The sequence below is a fragment of the Carettochelys insculpta genome, chromosome 15 (genome assembly GCF_033958435.1).
Source record: "Carettochelys insculpta isolate YL-2023 chromosome 15, ASM3395843v1, whole genome shotgun sequence".
In the NCBI taxonomy this organism is placed as follows: domain Eukaryota; kingdom Metazoa; phylum Chordata; order Testudines; family Carettochelyidae; genus Carettochelys; species Carettochelys insculpta.
The window spans coordinates 17,776,901-17,800,772 of record NC_134151.1 but is presented as its reverse complement, the minus strand read 5'-3'; the positions used below and the strand labels follow the sequence as shown (position 1 = coordinate 17,800,772).

Genomic DNA, 23,872 nt, shown 5'->3' with positions numbered 1-23,872 from the left:
ATAGAATTTTCAGAAAATGAACTGATATCAAAGTTTTTCTTTGCCTGGCTAAATATAGTATCATTTATCATCACTTTATATTTGTGTTTAAGCTCTGTATTTCCCCCCCGCTCCAAGAAACGAATAATAAAATTTAACATAACTGGCACTGTGAAAACCTTAAATTATTCATTTCGAAAAGGGCATGCAGCCCTCATGCAATTCCCACTTCACTGCCATGGCACATGTAATATATTACAGTTCAGGTGGCGCAAAGTGAAAATCATGAAAATTTAAAATACTACTTCCCAGGGTTATGAATAATGGAGAGTCTCTCACTCTGAGAGGTTTTGAGATTGGCAAAATGGATAAAATAAAATGTGCTGTTCCTGCCAAGGAGAAAGGTTTCTTTCAGGTTCAGAGCTGGCCGCTGGAGTCCCACAAAACCATGACAAACCTTCAATTTGAGAAGGAAAGAAATTCATGGCGTTACAAATTTTAGGGCACAAGGGACTGTTAGATCATCTAATCTGACCTCCTGTGTCACACAGGCCACAGAATTTCATCCTGTACTGAGCCAAATCACTTATGTTTGGCTAATACATGTCCTCCAGAAAGACATCCAGTCTTGGTCTGAACAGGATTGGGTGCCTAAATCCTCTCATCAGCCTAGAAACTAGCCTCAATTTCCTGCAAGCTGTGCACAATGATCGGAGTTCAAGGCCAGCCTTAAAACATGTGGTATCTTACAGGAGAATAACCATAGTACTCTAGTATCAGAGAGGTAGCCGTGTTAGTCTGTAGCTTTGAGAACAACAAGAAGTCTTGTAGCACCTTATGGACTAACAGATATTTTGGAGCATAAGCTTTCATGGGCAAAGACCCACTTCATCAGATGCATGAGTGGTGGGGGGGTGGTTTCAGACAGTTTCATAGTACTCTAGGTAAGATCAGGAGGGAGACAGATTTTAGCAAGTGAGCTTACTAGCCAAAGAGAGTTTTCAGGACTTTCCATTAAGGAAAGATGCCAAAAATACCTTCTCTTGCTAAATTGTCAACACAGCACTGATGAGCAAACATAGGAAGGCGGAGGTCTAGAGTACTGCCTCCTTGTGGTTAAAAATAAATCTGATCTATGTTTAAGAAGAGGAGACAAAACCCCTTCCACAAACTACTTTTGATCCCATTGACCACTGCTTTGAGACGCATCAGAAGCCAGCCTACCTCTCAGAAACCCTAATCCACAGCTGGCAGGACTACGCCTATTACAGACAGAAAGCAAAATGCCCTTTAAAATAAAACAAAATAACCTCTTGCTCCCTGAGTGCAGAGCATATCCAAACATAAATATAGGCCAAGGTCCTCCCTTATGCTCAATGTGTCACTGAAGTCAGTGAGAGTTTTGCTTGCACAAACACTGAGTAAGGTGAAATACATTCTTAACCACTTAACTCCCACTCTCTTTACTGTAGATTCAGCTTATTAATAGGGCCTTACACAGGCCCTCTGCCATGGGGTGACTTTCATCCTTCATTTATTTTGTCCTATAAATAATAAATTAAGGATTGTTGAGGATTTTTAGAAACCTCTCCTTTGTAATAACAGACTTTCAGTTACCGCTAACTCCTGTTCTCATACAACTAAGAGATAACTCAAGGGCCATAGGAATCAATACCATTGATTTCAATGAGCTTTGGATCAGGGTCTTTGTCCTTTGGTAGGTGCTTCAGCAGTCAGGCAATGGTAGGACCAAGGGTTTGTGCCACAACTAACAAGTGCAGAAAGTACATGTGCATGGAGATGAATGTACATTATTTACACATTTATTTAAACAGACAGATTGCTTGGGAATCCATTGAAACCATTATATTACAACAGGTTTTCACCAACAGAAAATTGTAATATGACAATTATCAGTGTTTTCATTATCTATCCATCAGTTTTAATATTGTTGCTTTTAAATTTTACAACTGGAGTCAATACCTGGGAGATTTAAACCCCAGACTATATGGTAGTTAGTTCCTGAACCTGACTGACTGTTTTGTGGTAACATCAAAATGAGCTGTTCCTATGCATCTTTCATTTTCCCTAGAGCCTCTCAGAAATTTGTGATAAATTGTGTTAATTTTTAGGGCTTTTTTAAAATTAATTGTTTAATTACTTGTTTATGAGTACCAGAGGTAAAGAGCTGATTTATTCTCTCATTTATGCCCGTTCAGACCAGGGTCACTACCGATTTCAATTACGTTACTCTTAATTGACACTGGTGCATTTACACAGACACAAGTGGAAAGAAAATCAACCTTGTTATCCCATATTTTGGCATGGTTCTGGTTTCTGCCAACGTGTGTGAATTAATTCTGTTCTGATGGACATAGACACACAGATATATTTGGTTCTTTAAATAATCTGTTTATACGTATATAAATTATATATTTAAGATACATTTGCACACATTATGTATTTTCTACATGTAAAGAACCAACACGCATGTTGTTGTGAATTTTCTATTCATCTAGATTTTTTCCTATACCCATTACCACGGTGCCTGTGCTTTTTCCAAATTTTTATTACCAGCATCATTCAGCCATTATCTATGTTAATTTTGCTGCTATCATTATCCCATGAGACTTAATCCTTCACTCTTTCTTTTGTATTGACATGGCATTTATCGCTGAGGTATCTAGACGCCACAATGCAGCAAGCCTTTTTTTCCCTTAAGGAGCAATGAGAGTAGAATTTCTTGGACAGTTGTTCCCATTGTGAATTGGCCTAATGGTATCACACATTATTGTCTTGTTACATTATCAACATGTCTCATCACTGCATATAAATAGACAAAATGATTTCATAGTACATATAGTTCCTTAAAAAAACAAAGCTGATAAGCACCATCCAATCACTAACACCCATTTTTGAACATTTTAGTGCTATACTTGAATTCTGAGAGTGTTGATTGGCTAGAAGAAAAAGCTGCTCCCTCACAGAAGCCAATGGGAAAAAAGGTACGTAGAATAACCCATTATCACATTTTCTATAGGGGAATTCAGTTGTTCTGTTTAGATCAATAAAATTAAATGCAATCAAATGGCTCTTGCAAGGCCACAGTTAAAAAAAATAAATCTTGATTTGAATAATTAAAATTAGATATCCTTCAACTTATGTTTATTACACAAGAATCAGCTCATCATTCTCAATGCAGATACAAGATTTATTTGTTCACATGTTTCCTCTTGTATTTTTAAAGTACATTCTAAGCTTTTTCCTATTTAATGCTCATGCCATTTTTAGGAAAAAATATATTAAGCCTTTTCCCAACCTGCAGTCATGAGGGGACATTTTGTGGTTTGCATATGTCAGTTTGTTGTGTTTAAAACACAAAAAACAAAACAAAACCACCAACAAAGAAAACCCTTTTTATTGTGTTGCACTGATAAGGTACATGGACTGCATTTTAATGCCTGCTAAATACCAATAACTAAACAGGGCAGCAAAAAGTCAAAGACCTGGCTGATCTCTGTGAGGTTTTTTTGTGTTTGAGAGGATGAGGGGGGATTACCTTTTCCGGAGCTGGGAACTGAAGGTGGTTTACTTCCAAGGGAGTGATCAAAGGAACTGTCTGAAAACCATCTTCACTGGATGGCTGTTTGCTGTTCTTGTCACTCAAATTACTTCCCAGCTTCACCATGCTTGGAACTCGCTTTCCAGACCTAAACCAAGTCAAGATGCCTGATGTTACAGAGGGATGGGGATGGGCTGGGGGCACAGAGGGGAGAGATGGAGAAGAGGATTCTGCTTATCAGTCATTGAACATTTGGGCTTTTTTACTGGATTGCTAGAAGCAAAGTACATCAGGTCAGGAACAACTTCCTGGTAAGGTATATTACAAATTCCTCAAAAGGCCCCAGATGAATCCAAATAAAACCTCTCACAATCCCACTAACACAGCAAATATTGTTGCAGATCAGGACCATGGGGCAAAAAGCCCTCATGCGGGAGCCAAATTCATGCCCTGCGGTGAATCTAACCATCCCTGTGGACCTGCACCGGAGATAAACTGGAGGGCCCAGCATTTTTTTCCCCATCACATTCATAGTTTTAGCCTTTTGAGGTCTGGAGCTATGAAAAACCATTAACAGACAACACAAAAAGGGCACAGAAAAGACCGCTGCTGAAACTGGCATGTTTCCCCGTCCTGCGGCTATGCAGAAGAGGGGGCTGCTATTAGGGGCTGGGCGCTGCTCCCCTGTGCGCTATTTTTGTTTTTTAAAGGATAAACTGTGAATCTGAGAATAGGTTTCCGATTTGAATATGCCCCCTCCTGCCCCCACGCTTGATCCCCTCTGAAGCTGTATGTGGCACAATGCCACCCAGGCTCAGCGCTCATTCTCTACTGTCGGTGGCAAAGCTACACGGCCACCCCGGGAGTGCTGCACAACACACGAAAACACACCACCAGCAGCCTTCCTCCCCTCCGCGTATAACCACACATCTCCCTGGACTTACTGCAAACCACGCCGAGGATCAGGCCGAGCTGCGCGGGACCGGGCTCGGGCAGACGGTGCTGAAGGGACAGCGCTTCGGAATGCTACTGAAGGCGAAGCGGGGAGTGGAGTGCGGAGCGCAGCCCCAGCCTGCAGCGCACACACATCTCCACCCGCACGCACAGAAACGCTATGGAAGCGGCTTCCGTGTGGAATCTGGCACCACCTGCTGTTTCAATGCAGGGCCACAAGTGCTGCAAGGGAAAAAAAAATATCCCCGGAGTCGTAGGGCCGCCGGAAAAGCGCTTACCCACCACCGCCACCCGCAGGCTGCCTAGGGAATGAAAGGGGAGTTCGCACAGGCGGGAGCAACGATTCCAACTTGTACTGGGATGCTGCCTGAGGCCCCCAAAGCATACAGCTAGTGTGATTTCATTTATGGCAGGCCATAGGAGGAGTTTGCCTAGCCCTCACTCCCGGCTTTATCAGGGCAACGTCTGTTAGCTCCATTTAGTAAACCATGAGTGCAGCTTGTACAGGATGTAGGCCTCCTAGGGAAATAAGGGGACTTCTGCCCCTGGGAGTTAGGGCTGGCATACAAAACTTCTCACTGCTTCAGTCCTTGGCTCAAAGCCAGCCAAGGTTGGTCCTGAGTGAAAGTGATCCCCTTTGTGAAACGGTAACTCTCATTCAACTGCCAGGGACACAGACCCCACCCCATATTGCATAGCCACTATCACCACTACACTGGCATACTTGTCTTAATCTAATTCTTCCCTGCCCGCCCCCCACCCCCCGGATTTGCTCACCTTGATTTTTTTTTTTTTATTTGTCAAGTTTGATTACTGTTTTGGTTTTCTGTGCCTTAAATATTGAGTCTGTTCTGGTACGGCTATGGTCTGAAGAAGTGGGTCTGCCCCACGAAAGCTCACCTAATAAATTATTTTGTTAGTCTTTAAAATGTACTTGACTGCTTTTTTGATTTGGTACTAAGTGTCACAAAGCCTCAGACACTGAACTCCACTTACAGTTCAACTAGAACCATCACCACAATATCTGAATCATAAGCAGCAGCCTTTTTAGGTTAGGGCTGAAGTACTTTGCTTATGTGTAAAGAGTAATACGAACAATCTAACCCTGGTACAGTATATGCTCAATCTGATTTGATTGTAGAGTTTGGCTCCAGCGTTTTCAATCTGGCATCTTTCACAAGTACTAAATTTACTTCTGAAAGGTGTGAACTGTAGAGAAGGCCTTTTGGAGGCCAGTTATGACAATGCTACTGATACCTTGGCACAGGCCAGACAAAGTCTTTCATTATATTTCTGGAAGTTCATTCCAAATGCTAAGTATGGCTGTTGAGTGCAAGAAATCCTTAGTCCCAACAGCCTTTTTTATAATAATCTCTCCCTATCTATTAAGGTGTTTACAGTTGCTTAGAACTTTATCAAACTGTTTTGTCTGAAATTTTCCATGCAAGATGTCTGCCTCAGGCTGAATAATTTTCTGTACTGCATTCTATTTTTATTCCATTTCTAAGAAGCATGATAGGGAAAATCTATTATTTTGCTCACGATGAAAATTTCTGGCTTCCTTTGCTTCAACCAGTTGCAATGCCCCTATGCTTTGGAACAGGGACTTGACATTTGAAGGGGACTGGCCTTTGTAAGCAAACGGTGCCTTTTGCTGTTATTCCCGCAAAAGAAAAATCACCCAAATATGGCCAAAATCCATTTTTGAAACATCATAATTGACACGTTCTGAAGACACTTAGATTTTAGCATCTGAGTTCCACACCTCAGTTGAAACGAGGAAGCCTGGCTCACCTGTGCTCTCAACATAGCACCCTGCCCAACCAAGCCCAGGACTGCCTGCTCTCAATACAGTGAAGTTAAGAGCCAGAACTGTTGGGGAGATAGCAGGGACAAATTGGACAGGGAGACTAAGACTGGAGGCTGAGTGGTGAGAAGGAAACTGGCACCGGCTAGGCAAGGACACTTGGACTGGGAGCCACGGAAGGAAATATGGAGGGAAACTGGGAGCCAGTAGGTGAGGTAAAACTGATCAGATGAAGAGCTTTGTGGAATTTGGGAATGGCTGGGAAGGGAGATGGAGGACTACTGGAACAGGGGAAAGGAGATGAGTGGGGGATCTGATGTGGATCCAAGATGCAGGGAGAAAACTGGGAGTGGCCGGACTAAGAGATTGGGACCAGGAGTCAGGGCAGGGGGAAGAGAGGCACAAAAATCTGAGATTAAGTGAGGAGCCTGGGAGGAGATTGGGACAGGGAACCAGGGAGATAAGGGACCAGGGGATCCAACTGGAAGCCAAAGGAGAGAGAGAAACTGGATGAAAAGCCAAGAGAGGACAAATGAGACTGACTGGGCTAAGATACTGGGACAAAGAACTGGAGCCCTGGTTGGGGGCAACTTGGAAAGAATGTGGGACTAGAAAGCTCTGGGGAGATAAGGATTCAGGAAGAGTATGCAGGGGAGAGATCAAGATTTGCTGAACAAGTAGGTTGAGACTGAGATGAGTAGTCCAAGGAGCAAAGACTGGGGCCCGCTAGGTCAAGAGCCGAAGATTGGGATAAAGAGTCATGCGTGACAAACAGAAGGACTGGGAACAGACCTGATGGAGGGGAAGGGCAGAAAAGGTAGTGCTCAGAAGAGAAGGTGACTGCTGTAGTGATCATCACTCTGTTTTCCAAAACTCAAAATGAAATCCATTATAGCCTTAAACTGCACAATAAATTAACTGGTTATAATCAATTTATACAATATAACCTTTTAGTTTTGTAGGCAATAAGTTAGGTATAATTAATGTATGTTGTGATACTAATTACCTACATGATGTAGGTCTTGGAACAAGGCAGCTTTGGTAACTTAGCTCCAGATCTGTGTAATGCTGGTGTATTCTGATGTTAAATTGTAATGCATAGGTGATAAAATCATAGAATGCTAGGAGTGGAAGGGACCTTGAGAGGTCATCAAGTCCAGCCCCCTGCCCTCATGGTAGGACCAAGTACTGCCTAGCCCATCCCTGGTAGACATTCATCCAATCTGATCTTAAATATCTCCAGAGATGGAGACTCCACAACCTCCACAGGCAATTTATTCCAGCATCTGACCACCCTGACAGTCACCAACTTTTTCCTAATGTCCAACCTAAACCTCCCTTGCTGCAGTTTAAGCCCATTGCTTCTTGTTCTATCCTCAGAAGCCAAGAACAACAAGTTTTCTCCCTCCTCATGACACCCTTTTAGATACCTGAAAACCACTATCATGTCCCCTCTTAATCTTCTTTTTTCCAAACTAAACAAGCCCAGTTCTTTCAGTCTCTCTTCATAAGTCATGTTCTCTAAACCTTTGATCATTCTTGCTGCTTTTTTCTGGACCCTTTCCAATTTCTCCACATCTTTCTTGAAATGTGGTGCCCAGAACTGGACACAATACTCCAACTGAGGTCTAACCAGCGCAGAGTAGAGCAGAAGAATGACTTCTCATGTCTTCTTCACAACACATCTGTTAATGCATCCCAGAATCAGGTTTGCTTTGTTTGCAACAGCATCACACTGTTGACTCATATTTAACTTGTGGTCCACTAAAACCCCTAGATCCCTTTCTGCGATACTCCTTCCTAGACAGTCGCTTCCCATTCTGTATGTGTGAAACTTATTGTTCCTTCTTAAGTGGAGCACTTTGCATTTGTCTTTATTAAATTTCATCCTGCTCACCTCAGACCATTTCTCCAATTTGTCCAGATCATTTTGAACTTTGACCCTATTCCTCCAAAGCAGTTGCAAACCCTCCTTGCTTGGTATCATCTGCAAACTTAATAAGCATACTGTCTATGCCAATATCTAAATCTTTGAAGACATTGAACAGAAACAGTCCCAATACAGACCCCTGCGGAAGCCCACTTGTTATACTTTTCAAGCAGGATTGAGAACCATTAGTAACTACTCTCCGAGTACGGTTATCCAGCCAGTTTTGCACCCACCTTATAGTAGCCCCATCTAAGTTGTATTTGCCTAGTGGATTGATAAGAATATCATGCGAGACCATATCAAATGCCTTTCTAAAATCTAGGTATACCACATCCATTGCTTCTCCCTTATCCACAAGGCTCGTTATCCTATCAAAGAGTGATGATAGTATTAGAAACTATTACTGTTCATTCCATGCTACAATTATGTAAATGTGGTGTCCCTCTGAATGAGAGAAAGAGTGTTTTTAGAGACATAGGCATAAAGGCCACTGCATACCCAGATAACCAGAGGTGAGGCTGAAAACTTGGGGGCACCAAATAACTACAAAGACTGGACCAGGCAGATTGACTATCCTCAAAGTTAGGAACAAGCATCCCTTGACAGGGAACTGATAACCACTTTCTCAGAAACCACCAGGCAGGAGAAGTTGTCAGCATACTGACATCAGACAACTGCAAGAACAACTTTATGTTGCAGAAGGACTGATTGTGCTGTTAAGTGACTGATTAAGGCCTCATAGTGCAAAATGCATGGAGCTGCATGGAGGTAAAACCTTATAAAGGATGGGGGTGTCTTGTATAATTCTTTGGGTTCTGTCCTTCTAAGACTTGGAGCACCAGTCCAGACAGTAAGACCCCCCCGCTCCTCCTCACATCTGACTTACCTGATCAGTAAGTCAGGGCAAGCAACACACTGGTCATTATAACATCTGCAGGGTGCGTGTGTGTGTGTAAAAGCATACGCTATTTTGTTACATTATCAATAACCGTGGCATGTTGCCTGGTCCCCCTGAAAACAATCTTGCACGCTTCTTTTAAGCATAACACCATAACCCTGAGTCTCACTGTTCTCCTGCTGTTAGGAAGTATCCAATGGCAATATCCAAGCTGCATCTGGTGCCACAGAATATGGATAACATACTACTGCTATCAGTTACTCCATTAACTTAAGTGTCAGAAGTCTGTGTGATAGATCTAGTGGCTCCAAACACGCTGATGGTCCATGTGGTAGGCAATATGATGCCACATGGTGCAATTTGTTTATTTGTTTTTCCAGTATCCTTTAATTAAAATAAAAGGAAATTACACACACAACCCTACATTAATACATTATAAAGGTTGCAAATCAAGTACTCAAATACGGCTGTACCAAACTCATGGTCATGAAATTTGCATCATGGACTACGAAATCTGGTTTCTGGTTATCCAGCTGTGGAGGCAGTATGGATGGCACCTCTGGCCCATTCACTCAGACCTGTAGGTAGTACCACACGCCAGCAGCACTGCAAAAGTAAGGGTGGCAATAACTACTTTCTAACAGGCTTGCAACCCACTTTTGGCTCCATGCCCCCGTTTTGAGTAACAATGAAGTAAAAATCACACATTTGGGAAGGGGTCATTAGTAAGGGCATGGTTAATTTTTCAGATGTGTAACATATCTGAAAAATTTGCTAATTATGCCATGACCCACTTGTGAAAATTGTGGGATTTCTGCACAATTTGAGCGTACCTTTCTCCTCAGTTAGGAAATCCCAGAATAAGATTTTACAACCCTTGTTCAACCCCTTTATGCAGATGCAGTATGGTACAGTATCAAATATATAATCATATTTCCTTTTTCTACAAGATATCCACCTCATTCAGTGCACAGGATGGACTTAATTTGGAGATAAATCAGTCAAAGAAATGTGACCCCCTCCATTTCTTGCAGAAGTTGGATGACGCGTAGTGAATTTGGCAGACTGCAGCAAGAGAAAAGACGATGTTTCCCTGGGTAATTGGATTCTATTCCTTTCTGTGCCATGGGGTACCTGTATGAATCTAGTCAAGTCACTTAGATTAAACTTTTCAACTAAGGTCAAGGTCACTGTTGAACTAAGGTACACAATTGGGCTACATGAATAGCATAGCTGGCATTGACATACCTTAGATCAGTGGTTTCCAAAGTTTTTGGCATCACGCCCTTCCTTTTTGATTTCTGAGAAACCCTCACGCCCCCCCCCACACCCGACCTTTTCTTTACCATCACCCAACTCCATTTTTTAAAAAATTCTATTTGTAATTTAAAATAAACACAGAACATTGATATAAAGATGTTATTTAAAATTAAAAATAAGCACAAATAGTTTTTCCTGGTCCCTTGGGGGTGCCTGGTGCAGCCCCAGTTGACCAGCTGCCTGAGCCACATGCCAGCTGCCTGTGACAGCCACCCACCTGCCTCAGACCTGCGCTACCACAGCCACCTGCCCAAGCCACGGGCCAGCTGCCTGAGCCACCTATCCAAGCCCCATGCTGCCTGGGTCAGCTGCCGACCTGAGCTGCCCAAGCCCCATGTTGCTGGGGCCAGCTGCCTACCCACCAGCCCAACCCCTACAATGCTGGAGCCAGCCACCTAAGCCCCATGAGTCCTGCAAGCTGGCCAGCTGTGTGAGCCCCACAAGCCACCCACCCAAGCCCCTCCCCTCCCCTCCCACAAAGCCAGGCACTACCAGCCCCCTGGTCTTAGCCCATCCCCCTTAACTTAGCCAGCAACCTCCAGCTTCCCATCTAAGCCCATCCTCCTCCCCCACAACGCACACTCACTCACCTTTGCATCTGGGTCTTTGCTGGCTTCCTGCTTTTTATAGTGGCTGCGTCAGGGTCACCAATGTAAAATGACAGGGGCTGAGAGCCAGAAGCAAAGGGTGGGGGGGAATGATGAGGGGGATGGGTTGCTTCGTGCCCACCCCCCAGCATGTCTTTGTGCCTACCAGTTTGAGAAACCATGCCATAGATGGAGTTACCACAACCTCCCCACTGTGGGGATCACCAGATAAGAGTACTATGTTAAGCAGTAGAGGGTGCTTTTCTGATTTCCAGGCTTTCACATTCACCCTGTGATCACAAAGTCAGACCTCTCTTTTGCATTAAGAAGGACAGGTGCTGGAATTAGGAGTATGGATTGAAGTGGTTGCCATCATATACAGGGTTTACAGTTTGGTTCAATGGCTCTCAGCACCTCCTCCATACAAATTGTTCTTGTACCACTATATGTAAAGTAATAAAAATCCTGTGAGCCAAATTATGAGCTCAATGACACTTGAGCAACCCTATTGCCTTCAAATGATGTCATTAGTGACACTTGTGCAAATCTATGGCTTTCAAATTGCACCTTGATACAAATATGGGACCTGCTTACTCAGCAGCTTGACTTTATGTAGTCACACTCATTTTAGTATTAAAATGTTTTCCTGATTGTTACTCCAATTACTTCTTCAGGACCAACAGAGATAAGGGAAAGCACACTGTACTCCACTCCTTGCCTATTTACCTAGAGCGTTGCTTATTAAATTCCCTGCAGTTATACCTTGCAGTATCATAGGTAACTGACTGGAACTAAATAAACAATTATATTGAGAACACATGACACAGAATAGAAGCCTTCGTTCTGCCTTAGTTCTCAAGGACTGACAAGAGTAAAACATCTTCGACACTAAAAATAAGCAAATATGGTTATACACAGTGCATCTCATGAAATTCCATAGAGGAAATTCCTGTGGCTGCGTGAGAAAGTGTAAAAAGAGAAGTTACTCACCTGTAGTAACGATGGTTCTTCGAGATATGTCCCTGTGGGTGCTCCACAATAGGTGTCGGGCTCGCCCGGCGCCGCAGATCGGAAATCTTCCAGCAGTTTCTCCTGGATCGCACACAGGCCGGCGCGTGCCGCCCCCCTGCGCGCGCCCCCGGCCGCGTGTGCGATCCGGTCCCCGCCAGTTCCTTGACCAACCACCTCGGATGCTCCTGAAAAACACTAGACAGAGATCCGAAGCGGGGAGGAGGGGCGGGTGGTGGACCACCCACGGGGACACATCTCAAAGAACCATCGTTACTACAGGTGAGTAACTTCTCTTTCTCCTTCGAGTGGTCCCCGTGGGTGCTCCACAATAGGTGACTACCCAGCAGTAACCCAAGTAAGGAGGTGGGTAATCGGTTCATGTGCAGCTTGCCCCCGAGAGGACTGCTGTCGACAGACGGGTGTCCTCTTCGAATACCCAAGGCAGGGCATAATGCTCGGCGAAGGTGTCGTAGGATGACCAGGTCGCCGCTCTACAGATGTCTTAACGCGATGCCCTTGAAGAAGGCTATTGACGCCGCCACCGCTCTGGTGGAGTGAGCCCTGGGCGGGGCCAGCAAAGGAGCATTTTGAAGCTCGTAGCACATTTTTATACAGGACACAATGTGCTTAGATATTCTCTGTGAAGAGAGACCTTCTCCTTTTGACCTGGGAGAGAGAGACAGACTAGGAGCCTGTCCGTTTTCCAGAAGGACTTAGTTCTGTCTATGTAGAAGGCCAACGCCCTCCTCACGTCCAGGAGATGCAGGCATGCCTCCTTGCCGGAGCTGTGAGGCTTCGGGTAAAATAAGGGTAAAACTATTGGCTCGTTAAGATTGGACTCTGAAGAGACTTTTGGAACAAAAGCTGGGTGTAGCCTTAAGGTTACCGCCTCCTTTGAGAATACTGTGCAGTGCGGCGTTCCCATCACTGCCGCGAGCTCACTCACCCTGCGGGCTGATGTAGTTGCAAGGAGGAAGGTTTTTTTTTTGTTTTTTTTTTTGTAAGGAGACGTATGGGAACTGTGGCTAATGGTTCAAAAGGTGGACCCGATAGCGTGCTGAGCACCAAGTCCAAATTCCACGATGGTGGAAGCGGTTTCCAAGGGGCGTACAGGTTTACCAGCCCCTTCAAGAACCTGGTAACGATAGGATGGGCAAATACTGTGGGCCCTTCCTCTGTATGCCGAAAGGCTGATATAGCGGCGAGGTGGACCTTTAGTGAGGATAGAGAAAACCCGCCTCTCTTGAGGTCCAATAAGTATTCTAGTATTACAGATATAGGAACGTCAAGGGGAGCTAACTGCTTGGCGGAACACCAGGCTGTGAATCGACTCCATTTCTGCTTGTAAGTCCTCCTGGTGGAGGTCCTTCGTCTACATTCCAGGACTTGTACTCCCTCCGTACACGTGCTCTTTAAGGAGCTGAGCCATGGATTAGCCATGCTTGTAGGTGCAGACCCTGAGGGCGCGGGTGCCCTAAGGACCCCTGAGCCTGCGCGAGTAAGTCCAGCGCCACCGGTAGAGGGAGGGATGGGCGGTCCGACATGCGCAAAAGCAAGGGAAGCCATTCCTGCCGATCCCAAGCGGGACTATGAGTATCATGCGAGCTCTCTCCCTTCTAGCTTTGTGCAAGACCTTGTGGCAAACAGATCGATCTGGGGAAACCCCCATGTACGAAAAATGCGCCGTAGCAGATCGGAGCGGATCTGCCAATCGTGCGTGATTGCGAAGCGCCTGCTCAGCTGATCCGCTTTCACGGTGTGAGCGCCCGGCAAGTACGAGGCTTTCAACGTTATGTTGTTGGCGATGCACCAATTCTACAATTGGACTGCTTCCGCACATAGGGCACGGGATCATGCTCCTCCTTGTCGATTGATGTAAAACATAGTGGAGGTATTGTCGGTATTGAATCCCGACTACTTTGCCATGTAGGTAATCTCGAAAATGTTTGCAGGCGTTGAACACTGCTCTGAGCTCCAGCATGGTTATGTGCAGTGTCTGTTCCGCAGGGGACCATAGCCCTTGCGTTACCTTGTCGCCGATGTGCGCTCCCCATCCTATGTGGGAGGCATCAGTAGTAAGAAAAAATACAAATTTGTGGTTGGTGAAAAGGCACCCCCACTAGCAGATTCTCAGGGTTTTCCCACCACGCCAGGGATCTGCGCACCTCTGTTGTGGGTGACACCACCCTGTGGACAGTGTGGGATACCGGTTTGTAAACGCTCGCCAGCCAATGCTGCAGGCTTCACATGTGCAACCTGGCATTCTGTACCACAAACGTTGCTGCTGCCATGTGGCCCAGCAGCTGTAAGCACGTTAAGACCGGCACTGTGGGGCTGTGTACGATGACTTCCACCAGCGAACTGATTGCGCGGAAGCGTGCATTGGGTAGGTACACCCTTGCTGTGATAGAGTGTATGCGTGCCCCTATGAACTCTATATGTTGTGTGGGTTCGGACTTTGACTTTGCGAGGTTGATGACTAGGCCCAGCGAAGAAAAACGTGTCCGCTGTGACGCATATCATGCGTGAGACCTCTGCCTTCGAGGCCCCTTTTAGCAGGCAGTCGCCCAGACATGGGAAAAATAAACACCCCGTCTGTGCTGGTAGGCTGACACCACTGCCAGGGTTTTGGTAAAGACTCTGGGGCCCGAGGAGAGGCCGAACGGAAGAACCCTGTGCTGGAAGCGCTCCTGGCCAACAGTGAAGTGGAGGAAGCGTCTGTGTGCTGGGTGGATTGTTATATGAAAGTAAGCATCTCGTAAGTCGAGTGCTGCAACCCAGTCTCCATCGTCCAGTGCTGTGAGTATCAAGGCAACTGTGATCATCCGAAACCGTTGCTTGCGCAAGTAACGGTTGAGTCCCCGAAGAACGAAGATGGGCCTCCAGCCTCCTGTTTTCTTCTCTGTTAGGAAGTAGCGTGAATAAAAACCTTCCCCTGGAATTATTCTGGCACTCTTTCCACCTCCCCTATGAACATAAGGTGATTCACCTTCTGCTTGAGCCTCGCCTCGTGGCAGTGTCCCTGAGGCGAGGCCTGGTGGGAGGCTTCGTCAGTGGAAGCGACTGGAAGGGGATCGCATAACCCGTGGCTATGATCTCCAGCACCCATTTGTCTGTGGTGATCTTTTGCCATTGGGAGTGGAACGGTCTGAGGCGATGATGGAACATGAGATGAGAGTGGCATTGAGCGAGGGTATTGATAGTGCAGCCCCCGACATACTCATCAAACTTGTTGCCTTTGGGCCTGACCCGAGGGCGTACGGCTTTGTTGAGAATATTGCCTAGGAGTTCTGTACTGTTGCTGCTGTTGATAGAGCCCTTGGCCATAGCCCCGTTGATATTGAGCACGCTGTGGTTGTAAACGTAGCATCTTTGCTGAGGATAAAATTTTGCCCCCCTGTATGGGGGAGTATAAATGCCCAAGGTTCTAAGTGTAGCACTCGAGTCCTTACTGGAGTGAGGGACCAAGTCGGTTGAGTCTGCAAACAGCTTTTATGTATCAAAGGGAAGGTCCACGATCTTCGCCTGTAGGTCCCTCGGGATACCCGACGTCTGGGGCCAGGATTCTCTACGCATGACCACTGCTGTAGCCGTTGAACGTGCCGCCGTGTCCGCCACGTCCAGGGCAATCTGGACTCCCGTCCGCGATGCTGCGTAGCCCTCTTGAATAATAGCCTTTAACACCGGCTTTTTGTCTTCCGGAAGTGAATCCAGGAGGGGAATAAGCCTGGAGTAATTATCAAAATTATGGTTTGCTAGGTGTGCCCATAATTTGCCACTCTCAATAGCAGGGTAGAAGAGGAGTATACGTTCCTGCCCAACAGCTCTAGCTTCTTGGCATCTTTGTCCGATCCCCCCGATTTGTACTGAAGCCTTTGACCTCTGCTGGGATGACTCGACCACCAAAGAATTTGGTTGTGGGTGACTGAAGAGGAACTCCATGCCCTTTGCCGGGACTAAGTACTTCTTTTCTGCTCTCTTGTTCATAGGCAGAACAGAGGCCGGAGTCTGCCATATAGTAATGGCTGACTCGAGAATGGCTTCGTCCAGTGGAATAGCAATTTTGGACGAGGCCGGGGATCTCAAATTTTCCAGGAGTTTGTGATGTTTCTCCTGCACCTCTGCCCTTTGAATGTCTTGCAGGAAAGCCACCCTTTTAAACAGCTCCTGAAACTGTTTAAGGTCATCCGGGGGAGAGACATCCCCGGGGGCCATGGCCTCATCTGGGGAGGATGAGGAGGAACCACTAGGGTAAACCTCCCTCGAACCCTCGGGCTCCCGCGGTTGATGACACACTTGCTCGCTGGAGGATTGTGAAGGAAAGTCTCGGGGTTCTAAAATTAACTCCCCTTGAGACAACTGTGTTTCCGTCCCCGATTGGGAGTGCCCACCGGGGTACTGAGCGGCCGGGGGGCACCTGCCCCTGGGTGTAGGCCTGTGGTGTCTGTGTCCAGCATGATAAGGACGACCATGGCAGCATGGGCAAGGGTCCGGGGATGGAGACCTAGACCACTCACGGGGTGTGTACCCCCAATGTCTGGGAGAGCGACACCTCTGCGACGACACAGACAGAGGTGAAACTGGCTTGTGATCGTACTCCAGGGTATCCAGTCCCAGAAATGGTGAAGGTAGCCCAAGCCATGGTGACATTGGTTGGAGGAATGGAGGAGGTGGTTCCGGATGGGCCGGTGGAGACACAGGCCTTCGGTGCGGCATGTGTATCACAGGGGGAGGGCTTGGTGCTAACAGCAGCGCAGCCCTGTACGGAGATGGACTGCGGTGCCGGGCTTTTGATTTTGCCTTGCCCCTCCCCTGTGGGGCCGGCACCGCCCCCTTCCGTGCCGGGGATCTCAGCCCTGCTGTCAGCGCCGCGCTCAGTACCGTCAGCTGTGGTGCCGCGCGGGTATCCTTCTCCGGTGCCTGCAGGCTCCATGCCTGGCGCCCCTGCACCGTTGGTGCCGCGGGGGCTGGTGCCGCCTGTGGCGATGCCGCCGGGTCCGGTGCTTGCCTCGCTGACTCTCTAGGCGCCGCGCGTGCTGGCTGTTGTATAACCGGAGGCTCAGCCTCTGCCACGTGCGCTGCCGCGTTGCCGCTTGCCCGAGTATGCGGCTGGAGGCTGAGTGCTCCGCTTGTCCTGCTCGCTGCAAACACCGGCAAGGATTGAGCCAGGGAGAGTTTCCTACGTTTCTGCACCGAGGGGGGTCAAAGAAAACTGCCCTCCTCTTATGCAACTCAGAGGGCCCTTCTGGGTGAGGCTTCTCTGGCAAGTCCGGCTGGAGAGCCTTATCAACAAGAGCATTTTACGCCTCATCGCTCTGTCCTTCCTGGCCCTGGCTGTGAGCTTAGCACAGTGAGAACACTTCTGGGTAGCCTGTAATTCCCCCAGGCATCGGATGCATTCGCTATGCCCCACGGAGGCCGGCACAGCTTCACAGCATGACTCTGGCCTTAGCCTGAGTAGATTCCGTCTGCAGCCGATGGCGGTTGAGAAGGAACTGGCAGGGACCGGATCGCTCACGCGGCCGGGGGCACGCAGGAGGGCGGCGCGCGCCGGCGCATGCGCGATCCAGGAGAAACTGCTGGAAGATTTCCGATCTGCGGCGCCACGCGAGCCCGACACCTATTGTGGAGCACCCACGGGGACCACTCGAAGAAGCAGCTTCATTTTCATTTGAGAACGTTTCTTGAAAATTGCCAACACTGATCTTCACAAAACAGATACAAAATAGCAGTAATAAGCTCATAACACTGAGTGCTTCATGGAAAATTGACATTTTAAAGCTGTCAGCAAGATCCAAAGAGAGAGAGACCATTAATGCAGTGCAAGGGAAAGCACACGGAAAACAACAAAGCAAACAGCAACTTACAGATTTTACTACAGAGGGAATAGAATATCTAACATTTCTACCCACACAAAGCAGATCAATGACTGGCAACACAACAAAGCAGCAATATGATCATGAGAAAACTCCATTGTACCATCAACAGAAAACGTGCCCCTTTTTATTCTTTTAATAGGAGTCACAGAGGCTATTATTTTCTATTTCCAGCTAAAAAAATCAGAATGGAAGTACTGCTTGCATTACCAGGTAACACTAAAGAAGTCTAAGATTTGTAATTGGGTCTCAAATGTAGCATTTCACAACCTTCCTAATATCTGTAACTTGTCCACAAATTTGTGATAGTTACAAAATAGCCCAACTATTACACAGCTTAAAGTGTCCCAAGATATAAATCATTCTACTCTCAATCTTATAAAATTACTCTCTCCATCTTCCCACGGTCAATGAAATATTAATATTTAAGTACATTTTCTTCCCTGAAATATATTTCATACACAAATGCATTTTTCCACTGTTGTGCATATACTTTATGTGTCAACATCATTTCCGCCAACTGCACTGTAGATCTGGGAGCACAACAGACTAATGGAAGAATTTGGAAGTGTATGAGCAGGCTATAGGAATTACTGAGAGGGCAAGTTAAAAATAATGCAGCTCTTTGAGATCTAAGTAATCATAATTCTGCATGCCAAACATAGTATCTTGCAAATGTAGAGGAACTTCAGATAAGTCAATGCATGACAGTTGATAGGGAATAATGAGACCATCCTGCTGAATTAGTTGTGCTTTCAAATCCTCCACAGAAAATAATTTTGAAAGACATTCAAGAGGCTAAGTGAAACAAGGTGAGAACTACACAACTTCTGGAGGCTATACAGGCCAAATGTATGCCTTCCCCGCTCTGATTCCACTGAAATGAACAGATTTATGCCAGGTATGAAATTGGCCCCTATATCTGAAGTAAGTGATAATTCTGCATGTAAGCAAATAATCTCAGAATGGTTGAATATTTCCACTAAAATGACTTCATTAATCATAGATATTAGAGATGGAAAAAGCTTTCCTAAAAGGTCATTCCCTGTTGTATATTTCCCAGTGTGTTCTCCAGTCTAGCGATGGGGGCTTCTACAATATTGCTTGGGAGCTTATTCCACAGCCTCCTTGGTTTTATAGTGAGGAATATTTACCTTGTAATTAAAGGACACCACTAGGTCAAATGCAACATTACAATTAAAGTAAAAGGTAATATATGTGTTTTTAAGTAAGGCTTATTGTAGTGGGTAGCACCACTAAGGACCATTTCATCCAGCAAGCCAATAACAGCAACAGTGCAGACTTCTTGTCACAAAAGAGATAACAAGGGAAAACACAAAACAGAAATGGACATTTAAAATGGCTTTTATTTCTTAAAATTTAAAATATAGATAACACATTGGAGAAGCAGCATCTCTCAGTATTTTGATGAACCTTTGACCAACAGTTCTCTGCTCATAATTTCTTTCCATTACCTGTCTGTACAACAACAAATGTGTGGTAATTCCCACACTTCTGTTTTAAAGTAATTTTTCTCATCATGAACACCAACACCACACACAAATCAGTCATGTTCTTAAACAGCCCAGCAACATTCACAGCTGAGCAAAACCATCAATATTGCTCAGGCACAGAGCAATATCAGGCAACATCTCACTGACATGCCACACACCCTGTAGAAGAAGCAAAAGGGGTCAGTTCTAAGAAGGGCTGAAATCAATGGGAGGTGAGAGTACTCAGAATTTCTCAGACATTGGAAGTACTCTGCATGTCTCACGATCAAGGTAAAAATTCCCATTTACCTCAGAGGTCTCCTTATCTTTTGCCACTACTAAATGAAAAAGTGAACAGATGTATTCATATTTATAGGCTACCAGATATATAGTAAAATGGTCATACGTGCATTGTCTTCATCAGATCTAATCACCATGGTGCTGTCACCAATTGATTAGTGATGGCTTGTGAGTATTTAAGGAAAAATCTCATCAGGTTTAATGCCCTTCCGGAGACTTTTCCGCAGGATACAAGCTTTCATTTTAAAATAGTTTTAATTCCTACTATAGTCTGAGGGAAAGTGTATTCTGCTCAAAAAATAGAGGCTCTTCTGTCTTGCTTACGGATCAGTTTCCTATCATCATAGTTACATAAATGCTTATGCAATTACACAACCAGTCAAAAATGCAAACTTTGCTTATGATATTGCAAATGCATCTATAAAAACTTCATACTATAAACCTGTTTTCTTTCTTATTTACAAGGGCTATTTGTACCCTGCAACAGGTCACCTGCCCCACACTAGCCCTGCAACAGGTAAAGCCACCCCCGGGAGAGGGCTGAGGCTGAAGAGCAAGCAGCTGCAGCACAGAGCAGCCAATTAGGGCCTTGCTGAGGCTGTATAAATAGGGGGTCCAGGGGATGAGAAAGAGAGAACTGAGCTGGAAAGTAAGTTACTGGTACTTCCCAACACAGAGCTGGGCTGGAGGAAAGAAGCAGAGTTGGGGGAACTCTGTCCAGACAAGCTCTCAGGCTGCAGGGCCTGAGAAAAGGTCTAAGGATACTAGAGCTGCAGGGTGGCAGCCAAAGCAGGAGAAGGCAGAAGGTTCACAAACTCCTTGCCAACGATGAGTGGCCATTTCAATCTGCAGTTTGCCTGAGGTAAGGGGCTAGATAGTGACTGGCAGCTGGTCACTGATGCAAAGTGGGTATAGAGGCTTGGAGTGCCCTGGGAGAGGCCCCCAGAACGTGTGCAGCAGGGTGGTACCCTGAGAGAAGGACACCATGGTCTGGGAGGGACGTGGATGCTGACATAAGTGGTTGGAGAACACACAAACAGGTTAAGAGTGGGCAAGACACCAGGTGGAAGAGGGCACTCCAGAGGCTGGAACAGCTAATTCCTGAGCGACCATCAGGAGGCATCACAGCAGTGAGTTGCACCTGTTTACAAAAAATTATATACAATGCAAAATCAATTTTAAACCACATCCCAGAGGAGCAACAAAACAATTGCCTGATAAGGTCATTCTTCAACTAGAGGTCACACAAAACGTATTGGAAGCCTTAAAGATATACTTAAAACAGTGATGTTGCCTCTGCTGGAGGTTTCCCTAAACACATAGTTCACTGTATATTATTGTCCACTATAACTGAAGATCATGTTTCTTTTTCCTCCCAGGTACGCTCTACCATTGCAAGTGCCACTCACAGTCCCAAAGTCTACTCAAAACTCCCACATCTTAGTACTTTCGCATATTTAAATGTATTTAAACTCATTTGACTAAGTGTTAATAAGCTGACTGCATTTCAGGCAGTGGTATTCTTTTTCTACTACAGCCTGTGCTATCTGGGCATAGATATCAGCAGAGCCCTACATAAATTCAAAATCTGTATCTGCAGTCATATCCACAAAAATGAACTGCTGCTATCCATACCCACATCTGCGGATACCTACAGATAGTCATACCCCGAGATACGCCCATTCAAGTTATGAGAATTCAACTTTACAAGGAGTTTCATTTAATACCCCTACTTCAGCTTACAAGGCATTTCTTCGCATTTACAAGGACCAATTTGGAGGCTGGCGGCTCTGGTAGACAAGCACTGAGGGAATGGAGTCGGCCACACTGGTCTTGACAAAGACGCCATGCGGGGGGCAGCGGCGCCCTGCAAGAGGGCAGGAGTCTGGTGCGGGGAGGTAGACTCGGCCAAGCCCTGGCAGTAGATCATGCCGCTCTGCAAGACATGGATGCTGAGCGAGCAGCCCATCCCGGCTCCACTGCTGCCGCTCACCCCCATGGCGGTTAGGGGGCTGCCGCTGCCCGCTCTGCACAGCTGTGCCTCAGGCGCCACTCGCCATCTGTGGCGCTCCCTCCCATTTAGTGCCTGGCTCACCTGCCGCTGATGCCTCGGCTGCTGCCGGCACAGCCTCTCCACCGTGCAGCCCCACACAAGCAAAGCATTGCCCCTCGCCAGCTGGGGCCCCCTGTGCCTGCCTAGCTCCCCGCGTGGCCAGCCCCTGGCAGTGCCCCCTCCCAGCTTAAGATAAGCTGCGCTCAGGCCGGGCCGCCTCCCCATGCCCTGCCCACCCCCCTTGCACCAGATTGAATGGGATTTGGTGTTGTTTTAGCATAAATGGGTGTAAATTTTGGGGCTCAGGAATGCATTCAATTTTTCCCATTGAAATTAATGGTAATTACATTTTTGACTTATGAGAATTCGCCCTAAGAGGGGTTTTTCAGGAACGAATTACTCTCGTAAGGCGGGGGAAGACCATATAAAGCAGATATACACAAATTTGCAGGGCTCTAAAAATCAGCGTTTCTTCTGCTGCTTAAGAATTCTGCCTGCCCAGATTCTTCTCCCCCGCAGCAATCAGATCCAGTATCTCCTGCACACTCCTTGCTGGAGCCCATTTGTGGCCCCCAGCACTCATGATCAGATAGGCTGCTGGGCTCACCACACTGGCCAAGCAGAAAATTAAACTGAGAATTTCTGTGACCTTTTCCTGTGTACCTAGGAGAGTGGCAGAGTTGAAAGCACTCACCATACTGGCCACACTGGGGCACTGTGGGACACTTCCCAGAATCCAAGAACATTGACTTTAAGAGCACAGCAGCAGCACTATCCCAAAGTCAACCATGGAAAATTAAATTTAGTGCTACTCTTCTTGCCGAGGAGGACAGAAATCGACCTTAAACACCCTTAAAGTCAGTGGAAGAGGCTTGGTGGTACAGACTTATTCATTATAAAACTGACCTAATGCAGCTAACTTCAGCATATACACATAGCGTAAATCAGGGCTGACTCTAATAGCCAGAACAGAGACACACCATTAACTTCACTCAGGAAGGCAAAAGACTGCTCCATTGCTCTGTAGTTACTGTAATCATTCGCCCTAGTGTAAACTGAATGCAGTACTTGCTCAGACCAATCCCTGAATATCACCACTCTAAGGCAAATTGCTAACTTTTACAAAGCATGTCAATACACAAATATAATTACTCAAATTCGTATTGTATTGTATTGCATTGCACACATCCCAATCTAGATTAAAAAACAATCAAAGTAACTGACTTGTAGTCTGAAAATGAAATTGAAAAATAATATTCCTACCCGTAAATAAGATTAATATGCTAGTTGCATCTCTTTTCTGGGATTAACTGTTAAGAGATCTCAGGGAAGTATCATTTGATTTCTGAACCCTGATACACATGATCTGCAGCCCTGAGGTCTGACCATTTATTCCCTGTATATTTTAATTAATTTCAAAATAATTTCTCTCATGTGAGTGGCAACTTTTTCTTGTTGAAGATGTCACTTGCCTGGTTTACTTGGGTATGTTATTATTCAGCACAATACACACTATCGTCATTTTCCTTTAGTATTTCAAATTAAGAAAAAATATTGTAGCTAGACTGTTGTTCACTGTGCTTTAAGTGTGTGAGTTGATGTTCATGCTGTGGACTGCAATCTGTACACGGTCTACCAGCTGGAACAGATTCTTCTTTCAGACTTGCTCTTCAGAAGTTTAATTACTTTGACTACAGTAGAATTACTCCCGTTTACATCAGTGTATTTGAAATCATGACCCTATTGTCAGAAGCCAGATTTCATTACTCAGACAGCCGGTGCTATTCAGCACTGCTTGGCAATTCCTTTGTACTTGTCAAGCTGACACAAAGGGGTTGTAAAATAAGCATAAAGTGCCCCAGAGAACACACTCAGTTCAAGGGTTCTCTATACCGTCCTACAACCTTGGGCATTCTAAAGTGATTGGAGGGTGGAGTAGAGGTAGGGCATCAGCATGCCAGAGAAGGGAGAGAGGTGGATCAGAGATAGGAGGGATTATGGCCAACATGAACCTAGAATGTTTAGCATCCCTATAAAGCTCCGCAGAAACCACACTAGAACTGGATATAATACAATAAATTAAAAAAATCTGATGCTAAATG

General features: G+C 45.9%; 1 protein-coding gene across 2 annotated transcripts in view; it reads right to left on the bottom strand.

The window, feature by feature from the left end:
• Window positions 1-23,872, bottom strand: part of NSG2 (neuronal vesicle trafficking associated 2) — a 78,375-nt gene that overhangs the window by 43,522 nt on the left and 10,981 nt on the right. For both annotated transcript variants that reach the window (XM_075009519.1, XM_075009520.1), the window contains exons 2-3: window positions 4,486-4,717; window positions 3,539-3,689 (exon numbers count right to left, since the gene is read on the bottom strand). In XM_075009519.1, coding sequence (XP_074865620.1) covers window positions 3,539-3,667 — 129 coding nt within the window. In that variant the 5' untranslated portion in view covers window positions 3,668-3,689; window positions 4,486-4,717. The remainder of the gene's footprint in view (window positions 1-3,538; window positions 3,690-4,485; window positions 4,718-23,872) is intronic.